At 54.2% G+C, this 22,275-nt stretch overlaps 1 protein-coding gene across 5 annotated transcripts in view; it reads right to left on the bottom strand.

Annotated features, from left to right (window-relative positions):
- The window catches only part of Shank2 (SH3 and multiple ankyrin repeat domains 2), a 434,250-nt gene that overhangs the window by 4,380 nt on the left and 407,595 nt on the right, over positions 1-22,275 (bottom strand). For 4 of the 5 annotated variants that reach the window (XM_050137009.1, XM_050137010.1, XM_050137012.1 and 1 more), the window contains exons 19-22: positions 21,948-22,028; positions 13,850-13,980; positions 12,146-12,257; positions 7,560-9,963 (exon numbers count right to left, since the gene is read on the bottom strand). In XM_050137009.1, the coding sequence (XP_049992966.1) occupies positions 7,560-9,963; positions 12,146-12,257; positions 13,850-13,980; positions 21,948-22,028 (2,728 nt within the window). The remainder of the gene's footprint in view (positions 1-7,559; positions 9,964-12,145; positions 12,258-13,849; positions 13,981-21,947; positions 22,029-22,275) is intronic. The other variant, XM_050137013.1, reaches the window with a different exon arrangement.

The raw sequence follows: 22,275 nt of genomic DNA, 5'->3' as shown, positions 1-22,275 counted from the left end.
GGAAAGGTCCATCCTGCCACAGGCACAACCTGGACTGGCGTGGCTCAGAGTTTAGCCCACACACCTTCATGTCCTGTGGAAACTGGTAGGGATCGAGGGCTCCCGAGTCCACCTCTTAGGGGCTTCTGGGCTGTGGTGTTATGGTGTGTGCCTTGAGCTAAAACTTCTGGTGTTGGGGGACCTCTTGACCCCTGCAGGGTTTCAAGATGCTAAGAGACTAGGAGCTCTTCAGAGCCTAAGTGAAGGGTGAGAACCTGAGGCAGCATACTGTGGTCCCTGGAGGGCACTCTGCCCGTCCCTTTCCCTTGGGTGCTGTTTGTTTTCTTTGCCTGCCGTGTGTCTGGGTGAAGTCACTAGCTGGTCACCCAGGCCCCTCTCTGTCCCAGGGAACACCCTTAATAGGTTAGGAGTGACTACCTCAAATACGGGATATTACAAGGGTAGAAAGTAGGTGTGGGTTCCGTGGGCCAGGACTCTGATGTGGATGGGTGGATTGATGCCGGGGATCATCAGACCTGCAGTGATGGCTTCTGGGAACTGTAGGTACATATGGAGCATGCCCCAGAGTGCTCTTTCCAGCAAAGTTTGCTCACACAGCCTGGTTACTGGTTATACTCATGGGCAGGTCATCTTGGCAGGCCTGAGGCAGCCCATGGAGTGAGGCCCTGAGCCCATCTGGGTCTTGCAGCTTTCAGGGAACCCCGAGGATTCAGTTCTAGGTCCTCATGGAGAGGTAGGCCAGGGACATGGTAAGGGTCTGTGGAACCCGCCGTGTCCCCCTCCGATTCTCAGGTTGTAGGTGAGCCATTCCAGGTCCAGCCTGAACAAGCACTGCAGTTGCTTGGCTCTCTTTGCGATGTGTATGTGTGTGTGTGGGGGGGGGGGGGCTCGTTTCCAGCATGTGCCACCTCCCTATGCAGAAGTGGGGCTCCCTTAAGCAAGGACCTGAGGAAGGAGGGAGGCAGGCCAGTGTCCTACAGGAGCTCCTGAAAACCACCGAGGCAGGGAAGAGCTGGGAGGGACATGTGTAGTTCTGTGCCCGGCAATGGCCTGCACCTTGGTTGGGGGTCAATGTGGTTGGCATGCTAGTCCCCCGAGAGCCAGCAGATGCCTGGGCATTGCTTAGCACCCTGGGCTGGGCTGGCTTTGGACAGGATGGACTCTGCAGCAGTTGCTGCTGGGAAACAGGGGTAGGAGCGGGGACAGTGGCACACAGGGGAGCACTCAGCAGGCTGCACTTACTTCTGCTCAGCATGACCCTCTTCTGCACACAGCACCATGGGAGCAAACAGAAACGACACAGGGAGTGGTTGAGACGACCTGCAGAACTGACTGGGAAGTGAGAGGCAGCAGCCTCCTCACGGGGGGGGGGGGGGGAATAAGGTGGGTTGGACCCTGGCTGAATGCTCCACTTCAGATCCCTCCTGGCAGGCAGCCCAGTGGCTCAGACCTTGTGCTCACGTGAGCAAGGGAACCCATGCCTTCTCTGGCACTCAGAGAAGGAAGACTTCCTGACCACGGCTCACAGCTATTTCCCTAACTTGGCTTTGGGCTTGGGAATGAGTCAATGTTCCCAGTGGACAAGGCCAACCTGCCCAGCCTAGGGCTTTCTCAAGTTTACAACACAACATGGCAGTTAGTGCAGCCGCTAACAGCAGGGATATAGTCCTGGCCACCGTTTGGGGCCTGAGGTGCCCCACCCAGCACAGCGAATGCTGAGTAGAGTTGGACTAGCAATGACGGCTAGCTCGCCGGTCCGCTCTGAGCCTTCTGGGTAGCCTGCCTCCTTCCTGGTGAATCACTCTGTCATGACTCACTGGATCCTCCTGTGTGCGCGCAGATCATTATGTTGCTAGGCAACGGCCAGGCTGCTGGGCGGCATACACAGAAGTCTGTTACCCTGATTTAGAATAGATACACACTCACAAACACCCGCCTCTGGGAGGATCATCTCTCGCCTGCTTTTAAAATCAAATTCATTTTTTAAAAATGTGAGAATTAAAAAAACAAACAAATCCAGCTGCTGGCGGACACGCGTCACCTGTCTTCCCTGGCAGGAACTGATGAGCTGGGAGGCAAATGGGCAACAACATTTACACTGTGGTTACCGATTCAGTTGGAACCTGAGCAGCAGTGTGGCCAACACCAGTGTTAGGGTTTAGAACCCTTTGGACATGGACCCTCAGCCGCAGGCTCGCCTCTGTAAGAACCATTTACTCCTAAACCACTTGTTTCCTCTCCTTCCTTTCCTCCTTCTGCATTTCCCATCTTTTGGTGACTTGAAATAAGAGTCTCACTGTTGACCCAGGTGGGTTTAGAACTTGTAGCAACCCCCTTGCCGCAGCCTCCCTAGTGCTGGTATCAGAAGTGTAGAGAACCACGCCAGGCAGCAGACTGCTTTCTCGTGAAGCTGCTCTGCCTTTCTGGGCTCCCACAAATGGGTTGCAGGGCTTGCACTGTAGGAGCGGCACCCTGGTGTCTCCCTGGGACTGTTCTAGTGTTTGCTCAAGATTCAGAAGCTGGGACCCCTCAGCACTCCTCATCCTGGACCCGGCTCTCTCCAGGTCTTAGGGTATGGGCCAGAACTGGCGTACAATGGTAACAGCAGAAGGACCGGCTGTGGCCACCGTGCTAACTTCCTGCCTCGGAAGCTGCTTCGGTCTCCACATCGCTCTCAGCATTCCCACTTCGCTCACAAGTCGCTAGGTTAGAATGATGCCTACTTCCAGGAGAAACTGTCTACCTGTGACAGACTCTTGTCAAAGGAGGGATGAGATCAAGAGAAAACACCTGAGGGGACTGGCAAGATGGCTCGGTGGTTTAGAGCCCTGGCTGCTCTTATAGAGGAGGACCCAGGTTCAATTCCCAGCCAATCCATCCCCCCTTTACCCCCCACGGTTAAACCATTCTAGTTCCAGAGGACCCAACGCCCTCTTCTGGACTCCACTACATGTACATGGTGCGCATACACACAAGCAGACAAAGCAACTGTTACACATAAAAATAGGTACTTTCTAGAAATGAGACCTGCTATTCAATGGTCAAGGGAAGGAACAGTCAGAGGTGTCACCTCAGCATGTGGACTGTGGCAGAGAGTGCCAGGCAGTCCCCGCAGCAGCATACCCTCTAGTTTCGCTTGGTGATGGAGGCACCTAAGCTGCCTGACAGTGCAGAGAGCTTGAGATGCCATGGAACAGGAGCCTGAGCTCTGGGGCCAGCTGGGCATGGCAGTTTAATGATCCATAAAGATCAGTTTCAGAACCGAGAGGCTGGATCATACAGGCGAGCAAGCTGAGAGCCAGGGGACACTGCCAGAGGCAGGAGATGCTGCAGTTCAGGGACCTAGGAGAACAGCAGGGGTTGAGTGAAGCCCCGTAGGCTCCCAAACACTGCCTTCCCAGGGATCTTGGGGACCCAGACTTCCTTAGTACCATTGTTTTCCTCCCAAGTCCCTGTGTGCTTCAGCAAGATGGCGGCCAAAGTGCTGGCCAGAAGTGTGACCACACCCTCAGAAGGAGCTGTGGGGATCCATCCAGCACTCACTACCCCGAGATCTAGGGAGGGTGAACACAAGCCGAGTCTGTCCACGGATGCTGGAAGAGAACAGGTTTTTACCCTCCTTTCTAATGACAATTAGCTCTGCAGAGCCAAGGGGGGATGCTCCTATGTCCCAGGTCACAGCCCGTTCGCACTGTCCACCCGCTTCACACTGTCCACCCGCTGTGTTCAGGGTGCTGTGCTTCCAGTTTCTGTACAGTGGGCTCCTTCTTGTATTTCAAGTCATTGGAAATCACTTCCCCGGAGAACCGGCTCCTTTCCGCACAGGGGCGCTCTATCTTGACGGAGTATCCTTTTTCCTCTGGGGCACTCACCACATTGCCTTCCGGTCTCACTTCGTATTTGCCATTTCTAACCTCAAGAACTTGGCACTCCCCCAAAAGGGGCAAAGACTGCGCTTCTCAATGGCACCACATGGCGCCTGGTACCTTGGGCCATCAAGAGAGGCTGGTGGGGTGAATGACGATGACCACACTTGCCAATTGTGGAGGGCCATGGTGTCCTCTGTGGTGATGTCCTCTTGTCTCTTTCTTGGGCTGGGTACTGGGCTACAGACAGTGGCTGCTAGTGGCTTATTGAACTCCCTATCATGGCTGGGCACTGGTCTCACGTTGCTTTAACCAGGACAACTAAGTGCTCTGCCTAGATCCACAAAGCAACAAGAATGTCACTCAGGCCTGCCACCTCCACTGTGGGCAGATACATCAGCAGATACATTAGACAGGAGGCCTCTGAAAGCCAGAAGCTCTGTCTAGCTAAGGGACATCCCAGGGTCCCCCATGATGCCTTTATGTATCTACCCCACAAGGGCTGAGGCAGACACCACACAGCCATATCCTCTGAGTTCTAGGCTCTTGGGGAGGGCAGAGCTGCTGAGCAGTGGGCTCCATTCTGGAGTACAGCCAGTACAGGAGGAGCCTGTGGACAGTGGGGAAAGACAGTGATTTTAGATCCATCAGCTTCCTTCCTTCGTTCTGGTCTGACTTGAACTATGAGATTGCTTCAGGATCAAGCCTGTGGCTACAACTGCCCCACAGCTTTGCTCCATGGATTTTTCAGGTAGGCCCAGGAGGTGTTTCTGATAAAGAAATCCCCTTTCAACATATTTGTAATTAATTTTGTAATTCCACATTGGCCTGATTTGGGGGTCGGGCTAGAAACCTTGACTATACTAAAGTTAGATCTCTTACACCCAAAGAAGCCAGTGCCAGGCCATCTAACGTTTGCTCCTCCCTGGACCCTGTCCTGGCGCTGGCGTAAGTTGAGTTTCTCAGCGCTCATAAGAGACTCCAGCAGCGAAAGGAACACTATTTCAAAGGCAAAATGAATTCAGCAAAACTCCTCTCACATGGTGGAACCACTGAGGAACAGAGTGGGCTCTTCTTTGGTGAACAAAGTCACCATTGAGGAAAAAGGGTCTCTCTGCCTTAGCGTGTGTCACTTCAGACGACATGGCCAGTTTTTACTTTCCCTCAAACCCTCATTTCTTTTTTCCTCAGTAATAATTCCCTCCATTGGATTTTGAGCCTTATTTTGCTCAGGATAATTCAGGACTCTTTCTCTCTCTCTCTCGTTTTGTTTTTGAGAAAGGGTTTCTTTGTGTAACACCGGCTGTCCTGGAACTAGCTTTGTAGACCAGGCTGGCCTTGAATTCACAGAAATCCGCCTACCTCTGCCTCCCAAGTGCTGGGATTAAAGGTGTGCGCCACCACCACCTGGCTCAGAACTCCCAACTTTTATAAGCATTTACAAGTGGTGGCAAGATGCCTGCATTGAGTGAACCACCAGTTGTTATCCTGGTCCCGACAGTGAAGGCAACAGAGTTGTTTGAGCAATGTGAGCAGGTGGCCAATGCACCCGAGACAAGAAGCAGAACTTGGACCTCTAACTGCCACATGGGATGCATGGGTGGTTCTGTGAACTACCTGTGGTCCCGTGTCTTGCTGTTGCAGCTGGCATCCCAGTGCCCTGTGTGCGTGCCCAACCTGGTGCAGTCCTTAGATCTGAAAAGGAGGGTTGGAGGTATGTGTTTCCTCTACTGCTTGAGGTCAGCCACTGTCATCTCTCCCCTCAGCAGCAGGAGAGTTCCAGGTCCAACAGATGCTCCTGTCTTCTTGGGAGCTCAGTCTTACAGATGGTCTTCAGTGGCCCTGTCTCTGGAGTCAATCCCCATTGTCATTTTAGGAGTAGTAACTTCCCACAGAGTCCCCTTGACTGTGCTTCGCGGCTCTTATGTGGAACCCATGTGACAGAATGCCTGGTGTTTGAAGGTGTTGGCTAAAGTCCTTGCTGTGAGAAGCTTGGGTTATGAACAAATTGTCTGGGTCGTGGCAGTGCTGCCCACTGGGACTGTGCTGGTGATGGTCTCTCTGAGCTTACCCCCACCTGGCAACCAGGAATCCCAGCACCCAGTGAAGGGTAAGACTCCCTCCACTCGGAGCCACCAGAGATCGTCTAAGCAGGAAAACAAAGGACAGGGGATCACCTGAGGCCATTCAGAATGACCCCGTGAATGAGGCCAGTAGACAAGCTCGGCAATCCTGACATGGGATCCCCCTCGCCAGTGAGCTCTGCAGTCCTGAACTCAGTTTCCTCTCAGCTTCTCTTCTGCTGAAGATGGCTGTTAACAGGGAGGCAAGAGAGGCTGCAAGTCTATCCCGAGTGAGCTACCTGCTTAGCCTCTCTGAAGAACGGACTTACTGCCCAGGACCCTGCTGCCCAGATGTCATAAACACCACCCCGGGGCTTGCAAACGTTTCACAAGGGGATGGACAACAAGGGGTTGCACGGCACGGTCAAAGGGCGAAACACGCACATTTTAGAGACGTCAGAATATAACTTGCAGTTGTGTATTGTAGTTACATCCACCAGAAGTGAGGGGTTTCTGCAGATTTCCCCTAGCTAGCAGGGAGCCATGGGAGCATGCTTTTGCACACCACCTGTAGCGGGTGTCCTGGCAACGGGCGGCGGCATCCACACACTTCTTTACATCGACCAATCAGTATTTCTCAGAGGAGTAAAGCAGGCATCCAAGTCATTCACTTACAACCACACCGAAAGGTAAGAGAGAGAACTGTGGCTCACAGCCCAAACCTCAAGACTCAAATGCAGTGTGATGTCCCTGATTAATGGGCTTGGTTGTTTGAATCAGACGCCTGCCCAGCGGGAGAATAAGGAAAGACTTCATTAGTCAAAACTATGAAACCCGAGCTCAGCCATCAGTCAGAGCAGCTGAGAAGCACAAGGACGCGAACAACATCATGCATGTACACGCACGGAAACAAAAACAAGAGAGCCACGGAGAGGGTGGAGTTTTCAGGGCTGCTGGGTACTATCCCAAAGCCTCATATAGTCAAGGGGTTGTTCTATAACCTTCTGGTTGGGTGTAGAAAGAATGAGTTTATTCTACTCCCATCCCAGTGAAGGTAGCCTGTTAAACCCTACACGATGCTGAAAATGGCCCATTGGGCTCAACTGGCAATGATCCCTTTGGGATGTCACCCTGGGTAGGGTGATGCAGCCATACGGCAAATGTTCAACCTCAGCAAATGACCCAGCTCCTCCCCCAGTCCAGTCCTCAAACTAGTGATTGAGGGAGAGGGAATGACAGACGCATGTTCAGACACCTGGCTACACCACCCACCCTCTGGCCACCTCTGGTCACCAGTTTGGGTTTTAAGGAATCTCTGCCTGCCTTCAAGATGGTCCGGGCAAAAGGCTGGAAGGAACGGAACAGAGACCTGAGCTTCCTTCTGGAAGCGACCATGGGCCTGGCCCAGTGCAATCTGGCGTCTTTATGTGTCTGTGTGTCACAGGCTGTATGACAGCCACGGTCTTGGCTCTGATGTAGTCCGGTGACAGGGTGGTGTTAACACGGTTACAGCCTAATAGGTGTGGCAGAGGCCACGCAGGTCCCCTCTTCTCGATTGCATTGGTGGCTCCCCAGTGGTTTTGCTTGGCCAGTGCTGGACCACACATGCCCAAGCTGACTGTGAACTTACCTTGGAGCGAGGTTGGCTGACTTGGCTCCCACGGGCAGTTCCAGCCCTTCCCCGGGCTTGATGGATTTCCCCCTATTCATCTGCTGCAGTATGGAGTTTAGCTCACTGATGACATTTGCCTTTGGGCCTGAGAGAATTGGGCTTTTGACCTCTGTGACATCACCCCACAACTTGGAGGTCCTTGGCTGGATGACTTTCGCCATACTGGCCTGGGCACTGCCCGGTGGGGGCGGGGGTGCGGGTGGGGGGATCACGAAGCCATCTGTGTCCTCTTCCGGGAGCGTGTCTTGGTAAAGTGCGTTGCTTTTGTGCACAATGGGCTTCATTTTTGGCTTTGGAGGTACTGGGGGTTTGTCAACCACAAAGGCTTGCCCGTCTGCATAGACTGTACAGGTATCCATGCTCTCCCCGCCCTCTGAGGACAGCGTGGAGATACTGGACACTGTGGAGATGGTGCTGGTTGTCTCGAGATGGTGGTCGCTGCTACTCCGGCTGTCCACCTCCTCGATCCCGGAGTCGGTGACGGCGTCAAAGCTTTCGGGGGGTGGCAGGAATGAGGAGGGCAGACAGTTTGAAATGCCCGTTGGCTTCTTACTGTCTGTAGAGTTGGCTGGCTGCCTGGAGTTCAATGAAGGGGGCTGAGGGGTGTCATTTTTCTTCTGCTTGACCAAGTCAGCCAGAGCGGGAACTGAAGCCGCCCGGTCATCAGGAATATCAAAACTATTTGCAAATTCCAGGGGAGGAGGCAATGGTTCTGTGAAAAGGAAGTCCTCATCCAAGTCCACGGACGCCAGAGGGGGAGGGGGGATGCGGAATGGCAGAATCACTGCCTCTTCCACGGAGCCCGCTGCCACAATGGTCCTGCCGGGCGCAGCGGCGGGCTCGGGGGCAGCGGAGATCTGTAAAGCACCTTCGGTTTTGGGAACGCCTTCTGGCACTGTGGAGGGTGAGTGGTCTGGCTTTATATCCACATCCTCTCTGTCCTCCTCTTCCTCCAGGGGTGGCCCTGCCGTGGGGACGTCCACCGTGTGCACCATCAGCAGGCCGGCTGACTTCTGCTGGGCCGTATCCACGATGTTGATCAGCATGTTCTTCTTATCGTCACCCCTCCGGTCCTTGCTCAGGTCTGTCTCGTACTTGTTCTCTGTCTCTTGCCGTCGCAGGGGACCCCGGGTGTTTTGCCTGGTGACCGGAGGAAAGCCGGACTCCACACTGGGCCGCATTTTGGTATCGATGTAGAGAGGCTTGTTGAGGTCAGCCTTGGGGGCCTCCCCCTTGTGCCCCTGCTGAGACTCCTGCATGGCTCGATCCCTGGCAGAGAGTGCCAGGGCCAGTGGGGAGCTGGGGTCGAGCAGCCGCCCTGTGAGTGGGTGCACGTAATTCTCAGGGCTGGCTGGGCTGCCACTCTTGAGAGGACCTGCTAGGCCACTCTCAGGCCCCTTGGCTTTGGATGTGGAACTCAGGGGTCCCCCGGTCTCCCCCGGAGTACCAGCCTCACCACCACCTAGGAAGTGGTTCTCCAGCTCCCTGGGTGCTGTCCCAGGGGTAGGCGATAGTGGCTGTTCCGTTCCATCCTCGTCACCAAACCCACCCTCCTCAGGGAAGTTGGAGGGCCGTATCCGGGGAGCAGGTGGCCCCAGACCCACATCTTCATCTCCCAGGTCTGTGGAGAGGAAGGCTGGGGAATTCCTCCTGGCTTCCAGACGCTTCTCCCGGTCACGTACAGCCCCAGCGATGGCGGCAGCGAAGGGACTGCTGACGGTGAGGCTGTCGTCGGGCCTCAGCTGGCCAGGCTCGGCGGCCTGGGGGTCAATCTCCATGCTGCTTCCCTGGCTGCTCTTGCCGCTGCTGCTGGTGGAGGGTTCCTTGACGATGATGGTGGGGATGGGGATGGAGCATGTCTTCTCAGGGCTGTCCTCCACGTTGGACTGCTTCACCAGCATGCCCTTCCGCCTGGCTGGCTTGGCAGGGACGTAGACGGCCTTGCTGGCTATCTTCCCCACCTCTGAGTATGGGTTCTCAGGCATCTGTCCCCGCTTGGTGCGGAAGGCGGCCTGTGGGGTGGGGCTGCGGCTGTAGACATCTTCAGAGTCCAGGGAGAATCGGTCCAGCTCTCTCCTGTAGAACATCCCCTTTTCCCGCATCATGGTGGCCACAGTATCAGACCTGGTCGCTGGCGGCACCTTGGCGACGGGGTTCTGATTGAATGCAGGCTTAATTGTCCCATAGACTCTTGGAGTCGGGGACTTGGGGCAGTTGTACGTGGTGGGGGAAGGTGGAGGGGGAGACGGGGGCACAGACTGCGGCGGAGGGGGTATGTCCTCAGAAGTGTCCGGCATGGACAGGCTTCGGGTGAACTTCAGCATCGGGGGAGCCAGAAACTGCCGCTCTTCCTCTGTTATCCCTGTAAGCAGAGAACATGTTTTTAAGTCCGGCAATCTCAAAGCCCAATGGAGGCCCCAGGACTGTGTAACACACTGTGTCTCCACAAATCACAGACTCAGACAGTAGACAGTTGTTAGACAGCACAGCACAGCCAGGACGCTGGGGTTAGTTACACACCCTCTAGGAGCCGGAATCAGAAAGACAGGTGTTCGGTGTGGTGAACACATCTAGGGATTTGCTTTTCTGGGGGCACACCGTGGAGTCTGGGGTGAGGCTGTGTGTACCCTCAGGTCGAGCTCTGGCCATGTGAACCCAAAGATGTGGCTGCGTGTGTGTACATGGAGGTGCTGGTGCAGGAGGCATCTGTCTGTCTCTCTCAGGCCTGGTGAGGGCTCCCATGGGACTGAGACTCTCATCCGACTCTGAGAGGCCATGTGAGTGGCATAAAGGTCAGGGCTGCTGGCCCTCTTGCCCACTCACCAGGCAGATCTTCTACTCGTCTAGAACAGCCCACTACCTACTGGCGGCCCATGTGTGCTACTAAAAGGTGCTACTGTTCTTGTGTGGTCTTCTCCAAGGGGACAATGACCACTTTTGTCACCTGATTCCTCTGGGCCACACAGAGGGCTTTGTGTACGTTGAACTCCTCAGCCCTCAGCAGGTGGCTGGCACAAAAGAAAGGCCATTCTGGCAAGGGCTGTCCCCGTGAGGGGAGGGAGTCTTGGTTCTCCACTTGGTCTTAGCCCACAGTAGCTGCAGGATGCTGATCCATCAGCACGCCAGCTGCCCAGCTCCACAGAAGCACTGTAGTGGGCCTGTAGGACCTCTGGAGAGTTGTGGTTGGCTGTCATGGAAAAGCAGAACCGTGTTCTGAGGCCTGGCTGGTGAAAGTGTGTGAACGTGACCATGAGCAGGGATGTGGCTGAAGCCACGGCACAGCCTGGGTTTGCTCTGGGAGTATTAGCTGGGGTGACAGTAGGCTCCAGTATGGCCTAAAACACAGAGACAGAAGCAGCACACACAGCGGCAGACGCCAAGGATGGGTTCTCACACAGGGGCATGCAGGTTTTCAGAGGCAACAAAATGAATTACTTGAAATTAAAAAAAAATTCCCAGGACAAACTACAGTCACTTATCCCATGAGAACTTCCATTTGATAAGGGTATTCCAAATTAAACATACTCCTGTGGGAGGCTAATTTGCCATCTCAGAGGTCTGTTGCTGAAGGAGATCTCTGTGGACCATACACTGTGAGTTGTCACCTAAAGGTGACATTCCCAAGGAGTAATAATTTAAGAATACCCCTTATAAAGTAAACCAGGATACATTCAAGTTACAGATTCCAAACTGGGGGTTCACTGACCTGATAGAAAGATTCTGCTGTCTGACAGGAGGAAATCAACTGTTATTAGCCAGAAAGATCCAGAAATACAACAAGGTGTGTGTACAGCTATGCCTGGCCCAGAGTATGCCAGGGGTGGGTGAGCCACCGAGCTGCAGACGCCACCATGGTCATTATCACCTAGATGCCGCCTCCTGCCTCCTCCTCTGACTAAAAACAGACATGCCATGCCTCTGGCAGCATCGTCAGGAGGAGCTTCTGGAACACACAGAGCTTATGTTTCTGGCAGTGCCCTGGTGAGGCTGGAGGTTGCAAACCCCCTCCCTTTATGTGGCAAGGCTCCACTGTGTCCAGCAGTAGCCTTGGCTTCCAGAAAGTTCACGTGGTACGGACCACACTGGAGTTTTTTCTGTCTCGAGGGGTCAGGTTTACCTTGTCCTGTCCGAGCCAGTGAGGGAAACGGGATGTTAGCAAGGAAGGCAAGCTGCTTTCTTACACAAAGCGGTTCATACCTGACCCAGCCACCCGGAGAAGTACGTCCCTTGAGCTCAGCCTATGAAACATTGACTGGAGGGGTCTGCCCGCCTGGCCCGCCCTCCATCCTGCTCCCCCAAGTGCTTAGATTAGAGAAAACACCGTTAAAGGAAGGTTTTATACCCCACCAAGTTCAAGGGGCTGCCTGGTGGGAGAGAGGCTGGGCACCTGCCCCCTGGTAGGCAGCCCTGGTGGGGAATGGTTAGGGTCTAGGTGCCAAGGCAACCAATGGGTCAGGAGTCAGGAGCCCAGAACTTCTGAGGAACTGAGGGCTGCAATTGAAAGCTTAGGGGCAACGTCTTCGGGTGGGGGTCACACTTCTTACCTATAGATTTCTGCCTTCGCATCGTACCTCGAGGGAGGCCCAGAAATGGGCCTTTCGGGCTCCCAGGGACCGTGGGCGTCATTACAGCAATCCCTTGGCGCTCGTACACGGACTGCAAATAAGAGAACCAGGTGAGGTGCATCCCTGGGAACCCCCCACTCATAGTGACAGGACCAGAAATGACAGAAAGCTCTGGGAGCAGTAGGAATCAATCACCATTGGCTTCCTCAGGCCATGCCCTCCCACACTCCATTTGGCTCCTGTGCATATGACGCCCAGCTCTAGGCAGCCACACTCTGCTGAGACAGCATTTACCAGGCCAGTCGGCAAAGAAGCTTAGGGCCAGGATGGCTGGCCCATGGGGAAAAACAGTGTGGTAGGCAGTGGGGTCTGATACAGGCCAAACCCTGGGTCCTCATGTCCTCGTGACTTTGGTCAAGTCCTCAGCTGGGATCCTGTTTCTTCTTCTAGCTACAACGGGTGTGGTCAGGTGACAGGGCCTGTGCAAATGAGTAGGATGTCTGACCTGTCACCCAGGAAGAACTATCAAGTGACCCCGGAATGTGTCACGGAGACTGCAGCAGGCTCTGTCCTTCCTGTGGCCTGCAGGTGGACTCTCAGAGAGCACACTCTGCCTCCCCACAGCTACTACCCCTATGCTGTGTGCCCTGCCAGTCTGAGAGAGATTGCCAGTTATGCCCCACAGGCCTGGGAGGGACTTGAGAAAGTTCAGGCGCTAATGTGCACTAGGAACATGTTTGGGGGAACTCTGACAGGCTCACCTGCGCTTCAGAGCCTCTACCATAGAGCCTGAGGCTAGGGAGGTAGGATATTGGCCCCTGGGAGGCCAGAGGAACGTATCCCAGGGGCTGTCAGGGTGGAAAGTGGCTAGGTTGAAGGATGGGGGGGCTTTGAGAGGGAAGAGGACTGAGGTGAACATTTGAACTTCAGTAATATCTATTTTATTGCATATAAAACTCTTACCAAATTCATGGCAACTGTGGGTGTTATTGTCTGAAAGGGCTGGATTAAACCAAGCTAATCTGAAAGTGAGTCAAAGAAAATACCCAGCTATGTGGTGGGACAGTCAGTGTCCATACCTAGCAATGGATGGTGATGGTGACTAGAAACCAGAGGGAGGCATCAAGGGGTACGAAGCCCTCACCATTGCCCAGACTCAGCCCTGGCTCCTGAGGAACTTGTCACCTTTTTCTGGGAGTACCTTTTACTTGGGGTGGGCAGGCATAGCAGCAGCAGCAGCTGTGAGCTGGCATCCAGTGCCTCCCATGGACTCAATGATGTCCAGCACACCGAGCAGCTTCCCTTCTAAGGATGCCGCTAACCCAGCTCAGAGCATGCGCTAAGCGTAAGTACAGAGGACCAGTGTGTGGGGCTCTACTGTCTGAGGAACACTTCCACAGCCTCTATGACTGTGGTCTCTTGACTGGGCATATGGAGGACACCTTCAAGGTCTGGGACTCTGTGGATAAACCCAGGCCAAGATGGCTTTGCACTTTAGCCTGGTCACTGACTCACTGTAGATCTGTGTTGAACCAGAGTACTCGCCCATGGAAATGGGCTCTGAACCTATGCAGAGAGGGTGTTGAAGGTCAGCTGCTGAATTGGCCTGCCCCATGCATGTTGAGCCCTCTGACTGCCCACCAGCCAGGCCAGCCCAAACCCTACCCAGTCCCACTGGCTCACGTTCACATCAGAGGCTGCTGGGAAGCACCGGCTAGTGGGCCGCTGCTTGATGGTCGCCACCCTCGATTCTATGGCCACATTCTCTGCGGTCCTGGAGGGCTTGGAGGCTGGCACTATCTCTTCGGGTTTATCTAGAAGACAAAGCAAGGGTTGGAGTGGCTTAGTCTCACGGTACTTTGGGGAGTGGGTAGGCTCAGCTAGGAGAATGCAGGCATGCAGCCACTGTGTCTGGAACAGCGGGCAGGCTGTGGTGTGGGGAGCAAGCATGCATCTCTCCCCACTTCACACATCCCACTAGGGCACCACCACGCATCCCAGACCTCACCTGCCTGAGGTGTGTACACTGGACAAAGACAATGGGAGACCTCAGCATCTCAGCCTTCCCCTTTAGAGACCCTGATACCACTTAGGACCTGTGACTTGCCATCTTCAGATCCGACAAATGGGGTTTGTTATTGATGGTATCATGTTAATTTTGGAATTACTATTATCATTTCGAGCCAGAGTCTCATTGTTTAGTTCAGACTGGTCTTGAACTTTTGTTTCTCCTATGCAAGTCTTCTGAGGGTTGAGACTACAGGCCTGTGTCAGGTATGTCGCGCGCGCACACACACACACACACACACACACACACACACACACTCATAAATGTGGTCCTTTTCGTAACTAAACACAGTTTCCAAGGCAAGCAACCTGCACCAAGGCTGGGATGTTGACGGTGTTTAGTAAGCCAGACACGATGGCAGAGACCCCAGACCTCTGAGCCTGTGCTGCATAGGGAACTTTCATCTTTTCCCCATGCTAGAACATCCCCAGTTCTAGAAAACGAAAACCAAAGCTTAAGGAGTCCTGGAAAGTGAAAAAGATGTAAAAAAGAAAAAAAAAAGCCAACTTGAAAATGAAAGCTCATTCTAGAATGCCCCTGACAACTGAGGTCCCGAAACCAGGCACAAGGCTTTGTCTAGGTCACCAGAACACAGGCACCCCATTCCCTGAGACCCACAGTCAGTGCCCCCAGCCTCCCAGAGGCACTTGAGGAAAAGGCCCTAGCTGTCCCAGGCTGTGTTTTCTGCAAGATGCCCTGGGCCAGGATGAAGTTGATGGGGAGCCATGCTTGTGGGCACCTCCCATATTGGATCCTTTCTGAGGTACACGGAATGCTAACTTCTAAATTATTCATTGTACAAGCTGAGTCCTATAGGCAAGCTCTCCCATTCTGGGTCTGATATGACTGCCTGTTTAGTGAACACAGGGTGACAAAACTACCAAGTCATCCAGGGTGCTACTTGGCAATGGTGTGTTATCCGGAGAAGCTGACCCTCTGGCTGAGTCCCCAGAGCCACGGTAGCGCTCAGTGTCCAGTGCAAAGTCACGTTTTCTAAGAAGGCAGGCCAGAGCCAAAATCCCTTGAGGAGGACTCCAGAGGAAGTGGGTGTGCTGGGGCTGGGGGCAATGGAAGAATCCACCATAGCCCGACATCCTGAGAAGACCACTAATTCCAGACCAGTATTGATTCTAGCAGTCCAGATGATGGCTGCACTCCACATGAGGCCCATGCCAGGTCCTGCACAGCCTTGGAGCCTTTCCACATGTGTAAAGAGCTTAAAGAAGGACGAAGATTGTAGGAGACTGCAGGCCTGCAGACCCACACAGTCTCAGGTACTGTGTCTCTTCATAGCTGACTCTGATACCTGGGCCCACAGGCTTCTCTGGTCATGGGCCTCTGCCCCTCAGGGATTGGTCAGGCAACTGCTTGGCTCCTGTCTCCACTGGCAGTGAGGACATTTGCAGCTCCAATCGCCCATGTGCTCCGGCCCGAGTCACGAAGCCCTCATCTTAAATCAAAGCGTCACCCTCACTCCCCTGGGCCTGCCCATTCCTGCTGGAGTATCGGTCACCTGTGGTTGTGTCTGCTTACCACCTTGCACACCGGCAGACTGCTTTCCACCACGTGCTATAGGCCATGTCCGCCTGACTCTCTGCTGTCTTCCTCCAGGACTCCAGGTTGGCTTTTATGGCTGGGACAGAACTTGTTTCTGTGTAGTCCTCACGTCCCACCTGCCAGCTGGGCAGATACTTGTGTGGCCGGCTTTGGTGAGCTAGCCAGGGCACACTGGCCTGTCTTGATCTGCGCGCCCACACTATATGCCAGATCCCTCAGTACTGGTCATTTGGCTTAGCTTCAGCTGAGGTGAACCCCACAGCCTCACAGTCTGTTCTTTCAAGGATCTCCCTAGCACTGGAGAGCCATGTCCCACCACCGCAGTGGGTGCTGGCAGGGAACACTGATGTCACTCTAGAAGTCCCCTCCTCTCCTTTGGGATGTTTGCACTGAACTTACTCATGCTGTCCACAGAGGTTGAGTCTAGGGGACACAGCATCCTGAGCCTGGAACATGGGACACGGAGGCCACTGAGTTACAAGAGGAGTGACTCTTGGTGTTTGATGTGGAGCGCTCTGGACACCTGCAAGAATCCAGCCACCTCCAGCTTGCGCACAAACCTCGAAATGCGAAGGTCCTCTCCTGGCTGGCTCACCCTGTGAGCGCTTGCCTAGGACTACCAAGTAGAGGTGTGGGTGAGATTCAGGAAACTCCTGGTTTTCCTGCCCAAAAGATCTGGTCTTAGTGGAACTCAATGGTTGGTGGTAGCAGCTGGGCAAGGGAACATTGTGGGCCTCAAGAACCCTTGGAACATCAGATGCAAGATGCACAGGGCCACAGTACTGCTAGTAAGGTCCTGGGTACAGACTCAGTAAGGGGAGGTAGTTGACCAGAGTCTGCCATGTAGGGTCTGGGTACATGGAGGGCATAGGACATGAAAGGAACACACTCGCGCTGAAGAGTCTTGGAGTCACAAATAATCTTCCTGGCAGGGGCCGGCAGTGTGGGTGAGTTCACTGGTGGCACGTGGGGTCTCTTGTCTAACACATGAATGCCTGTGGCATCTCCACATGCCAAGCAGGAGTGGGCTGTGGTGTGAGAACAGCAGGTCCTTGGATGAGCGTCTCCCGTGATGGTCCTGACCCTGTGGGGCTTTGAGGCTTCATCCCGTTTCACACAACTGTAGCAAGAGCCATGTCTTTCACTGAGAACACAGTAGGAGGGTGCTCCTGTAGGGGTCATGGGAGTCATCCGCCTCACTTAGCTGACTGGGCAGGCTTGTGGAGTCAGTAACATGACAGTGCTGGTGTGGTTGTGTCTTGGGGTACACCCCCGGGAACCTTGAATGTTGGCCTGGTCTCGAGCTCTGCCTTTCCCATCAGCCTTAGGAACTGCTTTATGAACGTCTCCGACCCCAATCTTCTAGCATTAGTGCCACTGGTGTGAGTCAGGTGACAGACGGTTTTCATCTTGTTCCTAAGATTTACTGACCAACGGGAACTATAGACTTGACCACACAGGTTCCATCTTTGAGATCTTACTGACAGGAACTACAGGTGGCTGGCTCCTGAGGACACGGCTTAATTTCCAAAGCCCAGAACTGGAGTTGTATAGATGGCTGAGGAGGCCAGGCCCTCGCAGGGCCAACATGAGGTCTTGGTGACTGGATAACACACATGAAAGTCATCATGGTACGCAAAACAATTCAGCCGTGAGCCGAGTTTTCAGTCTCAAAGCAAGTTTGGGGTCTCTCACAAAGACTTCCAGGAACCAGAGAGAGAGAGAGGTTACTAATTTGTCAGGCTCCCCGAGGAGCCTATAGCCACATTTCTCAGCAACACCTGCCTGCCCTGTGCATCATGGTATCCCCCCAGCCTGTGGGTTTACCTGGGCCACAGGCAGCCCCAGAAGTTGCAGGGGGAAGCACTGGAGAGCATAACCAGTGTCCTCAACTTGGGGCACCTGCTGCTTTCCATGTGACAGTTGACCAGATGTCATGACTCTGTGGAAAGAAGTCTCAACGTCCTGGGGGAGGGGAAACAACCCAAGGCCAAAGGCAAAGCAAGAGCTGGAAGCAGTCTAGGCTGCAGCCCACTGCTGCCTCCCAGGCACATCTGACTCCCAGGCAGCCAACAGAAGACCTGCTGAGGTCTTCTGTCCCTTGGCCACAAGTGAGGTGATGATGCAGTCAGAGCCCAGAAGTCAATCCCTGGTCAGGGCAGCGATCCAGTTGTCTCTCATGTACAACATAGGATCTTTGTGCAAGACCAAGAGCAGGTGTTCCAGAAGCATCCATGAAGCCAGCAGTGAGATTCATGGGTACTCATAGCAGCTGAGATAACTGGGATTTGTCTATTCCCAATCACCAAGCTTTCTTTTTGGTATCTCAGAGCCAGTGGCCTCTGCTCCCTCTGCAAGGCCAATGTCGCTGTACCCATTTCAGGGTGAGCTAGCACAGGGCAGGCTTCCTCAGCCCCACTGCTACCAGGAGAAAAACCCAAACATGACACCATCACCCGGGCCACCAGCGGGCTGCCTCCTGTCTGCTCTCCCAGGCAGTGAAGCGTGGGTATGCGGCTTGGGCCCCATGGACTTGTGGACTCCAAGTCTGGGAAGGTCTGTGCGCTTACTCAGAGGTGACAAGCAAGGTTGGAGGTCATGGTCACACAACCAGTCCCACCACTCACTCTGCCCAGTCTCTACTCTCACCTCAGCTACCCTAGGCTGTTGTGTCTGTGGTGGTTGGACACAGCGATTTTTCCCACCACAGGCACTAGGGCAAAGGGCTCAGTGAAAACCCAGGGTCTCTAAGTTGATGTGGCCAGTTGGGTGGAGCCAGGGTTGAGGCTGCCTCACTCTATTTGAGAAAGGTCTCATGTAGCTAAGGCCGGCTTGGAACCTGAGATTTTTCTGCCTCTCAGGTCCTTAGTGCTGGGATTACAAGCATGCAATTCTAATTTTCAGCAACTTCCTGGGACCAACAGATTAAAAGGATGAAGACTTGTCCTCTCCCTGTTCTGGACATCCATGGTTAGGGTTAGCAGGAGAGAAACCCTGCCTCTGGAGGTTCCAGTTCTGCAACACTCCATAGCTGCCTTCTTTCTTCGTAAGGCCACCAGTCAATGGTTATAGCACACCTAACCTGCTGTGATCTTGTCTTGGCTGCATCAGCAAGACCTCATTTCTAAGTGTGGCCTCGTTTGTGGTCTCTGTGTGGACAAGGATTTGCAGGGACCGAAGTTACTCTTCAGCTCAGGGTAGCTGGGGAGGCCAGGTTCTTCTTTCAATCTATATAGCCTGCCTGGAGTGTACTCCTGCCCAGGTAAGCAGTCTTCCCAGACAGCCTGGACAGGCATCAAGAGGGACTGAGCCATTGCTGAGTACCCGCCCCACTCAGGCATCATGGGCCCACGTGGCTCCAAGCTTTCATGGCAGGTTCTAGTCCACCAACCAAGTGGCAGTGGCTGTGGAAGCTGGGTATCCTCAGTCCCTTCTCCCTGGTTGGGCTGTGACCAGTGGTCCCTTTGGCATCTACCTGCCCCCACCTCCTGGGTTGGGGCATTTCTTCTTAACTTTCTTCTTTCTTTCTTTCTTTCTTTCTTTCTTTCTTTCTTTCTTTCTTTCTTTTTTTCTTTCTTTCCCTCCCTCCCTCCCTCCCTCTTCTTCTTCTTCTTCTTCTTCTTTTTTGGAAGGCATGTGATCTATCTCTGAGTGTATTCACTTCACGCTGGCCAAAACCTCTGTCCCCAGGTGTTGCAGCACATCTCTGGGAGGTGCCCTTGGATGGGCTTGCTGGACTCGATTTCATCTTTTTTACAATGGACTTTTCTTCACCAGCTCTGTTGGGGCACCCTGGGCCTTGGGATCCCACAGCGGCATGCCTCTTCTGACAGGCTAGAGCTGGGTTCGGCTTTTGATGGTGGTGGTGGTGCTCATATTATAATGTAACTATAGGACCCCTGAGAAGAAGGGCAGTCTTAGACTGGACATCAGCCACAGTCTTGACCCCAGAGACCCTGCTGGAGTGTCCTGTGATGCTTGATGTGGTGAAGGCATGGATTGCTGCAAGGATACCTGCTAACCTGAGTGGCTATGATGGCAGCTCCAGGGTGCCTGTCCTGCCCCGAGGCTGACTCTGCTGGATTTAGGTACTCCTGACCCCCATGTCAGCATCCAGGATTCTAGACCCACACCAGGTCTCAGACTGAGTGCACCAACCACTAGGGATCACCCCCAGCCTCATTGGGGACCTTCTTAGCCTAATGGAATGATGTTTTACAGCTGTATTGTTGAGTCACAGGTCACACCTGGCTCAGTGTTGGGGAGTCATGAGCAGTCAGGAGTATATACCTGTGATAGGGTGCTTCTGAGGGGGGCAGGGCTCTGATTTGTGTCATGCCTGTTCCCCACTCAGAAGAGCCTGGGGACAGGCAACTAGAAGGCCTGTACTGCTCCCTCCTTCCCCAGTGTGAGGGGTGCTGAGTGTTGGCAGAGGAATGAAGCCTGGGTTCCCTCTTGCCTGCTCCCCTGGCTGCTCAGTACATGTGGGTATCTCTGACCAGCTCCACAGAAGAGGATTCACAGCCTCTGCGGCCAGGCTCCATCGAGGATCCTGGTCACTTCATCAGCATGTTGATGTGGACACAGATGGGGGGACTCACAAATAGGTCGAGGGATCACAGACAGAAGCCGAGCAGACCAGACAGACCAGAACAGCGTACACCCCAGGGAGGGGCCCTTGGGTATGACTCCCAAATAGGGAAGACGACACAGGGCTCACAGCACACTCTGGACTTCACAGGACTGTCACGAGGGGGTTTCTCTTCTACTGGGCAAGAGCATGGGGACAGAGACTTCCCTTACCCTTCTTCTTCCGGACTGAGGCTTGCAAACAGAAAGGGAAGCGCGTGAGCCACCCACGGTGGCGGCGCCCTCCCATAGTGGCCCATACCCGGGGTCTCACTTAGCTCAGTGATTATAAGACACAGGTAGGGGCACTATTGTGGAGACCACCAGGAGTGAGGGGCAGGAGTCAGAGTGACCCCACAACTTGTCCTTGGTTGCTCTTTATTTCTTTCCCTGACTGAATCTCCCTTGTGGTGGCGAAGGGGTTTTCTTTCTTTCTTTGCCCCCAGCAATCTCCCAGCACTCCACAGGTGGGACTGAGCTCCACGAGGTGGGACAGGAGGGCAGCTCTGCCTTTAAAAGGACAAGGAGGCCCTGGGAGCTGGAGACCCTGGGAGCTGGAGGAACATGGCAGCAGCCCCTTCTGTAGAGTAGGTTGGCCTTGGCCCATTGTAAGCGGGACAGACATTCGGTCATGGGGACAATTTGAATGCTCCCAGTGGGATGTTTGAAGGTAAATGAATCAGGGGCCCGGCTGGAAGTGGGGGCACTGTGTCAGGGTACCCTCTTCTAGAAGACTGACAATTGGAGGTGAGCGTCAGATTTGAGTCCCAGAAAGGACAGTGTTGAGCATGAGCAAAGAGATGGGGACTGCTCCGTGCTGGTGGGGACCTACTGTTGGCTCTTAGTGACATCCTGGCAAGATGCCTCTGGGAGCTACTAGCTTTGAACCTGAGTGGTGGCTTCTGTGCCGAGGGCCACCCTCACTGGCACTACCCCTGCTCTTCAAGGGACTGGTGCTTCCCTCATTGTGGCTCTGAGCCACCTCTCTGCAGAGTCCCCTGGCTACCTGGTGGCCCCTGGGTGACACATAGAATGTGGTCCTTAGCTGCATTGGTGTCATCCCTTTTCTTAATGGTTCTAATGGCTGATGGCCCCCTGCCCTATCTGCTTCCAAGGGGACAAATGGTTAAGTCTGTTAAATGAGGACCTTTTAGAGTTCTGGGTACGCTGAGACTCTCTGAGGAGTCCCTGAGGGCAGGCCTTCCATGGCAGGAGCAAGCTGGAGGTCAGGCTGAGGTGGGGTCAGCGAGGGTGCCCAAAGCAGCAGGGATGCTGCTGCAGGGCCAGCGAGGCTGCTTACCTTTGTCCACTAGTGAGAGGCCCAAAAAGTCAAAACAAAACAATGTTAGATAAGCAGAGAGCGTATCAGGCCCACCCCTTTCGAGCCCACCGGAGCCCCCCACTAGAGACGCCAAGCCAAAGGTGAAGCTGTAGGGCATGCAGGGGAAGGGGCAGGGACAAGCAAGCCAGCGGGAGGCCGTGCATGAACTGTGTGTCTCTGAGGGCGTCAGGGTGAGGTAGCCTTACCGAGTTCCTCCAGCTCTGCCGTCATGGACTTGGAACGCAGTGTAAGGGCCGTAGTCGGAGCCCGCTTTGGAGGTGGGGGAGCTTGATGGGTAGGCAAAGGGAGAGCAGGTGTGAGAACCACCACAAGGCTTCACCCCATCCTACACCTCATCCCATCCTACACCACACCCCATCCTATACCCCATCTTACACCTCACTCTATCCTATACCCTAACCCATTCTACACCACACCCCATCCTATACCCTAACCCATCTATACCCCACCCCATCCTATACCCCACCCCATCCTATACCCTAACCCCCTAACCCATCTATACCCCATCCTATC

This window comes from Alexandromys fortis, unplaced genomic scaffold (assembly GCF_014885135.2).
Source record: "Alexandromys fortis isolate MF-2015 unplaced genomic scaffold, M_Fortis_MF-2015_v1.1 scaffold_3, whole genome shotgun sequence".
Classification (NCBI taxonomy): Eukaryota; Metazoa; Chordata; class Mammalia; order Rodentia; family Cricetidae; genus Alexandromys; species Alexandromys fortis.
Note: the sequence above shows the minus strand (reverse complement) of the source record. Positions and strands in the feature narration are given on the sequence as shown.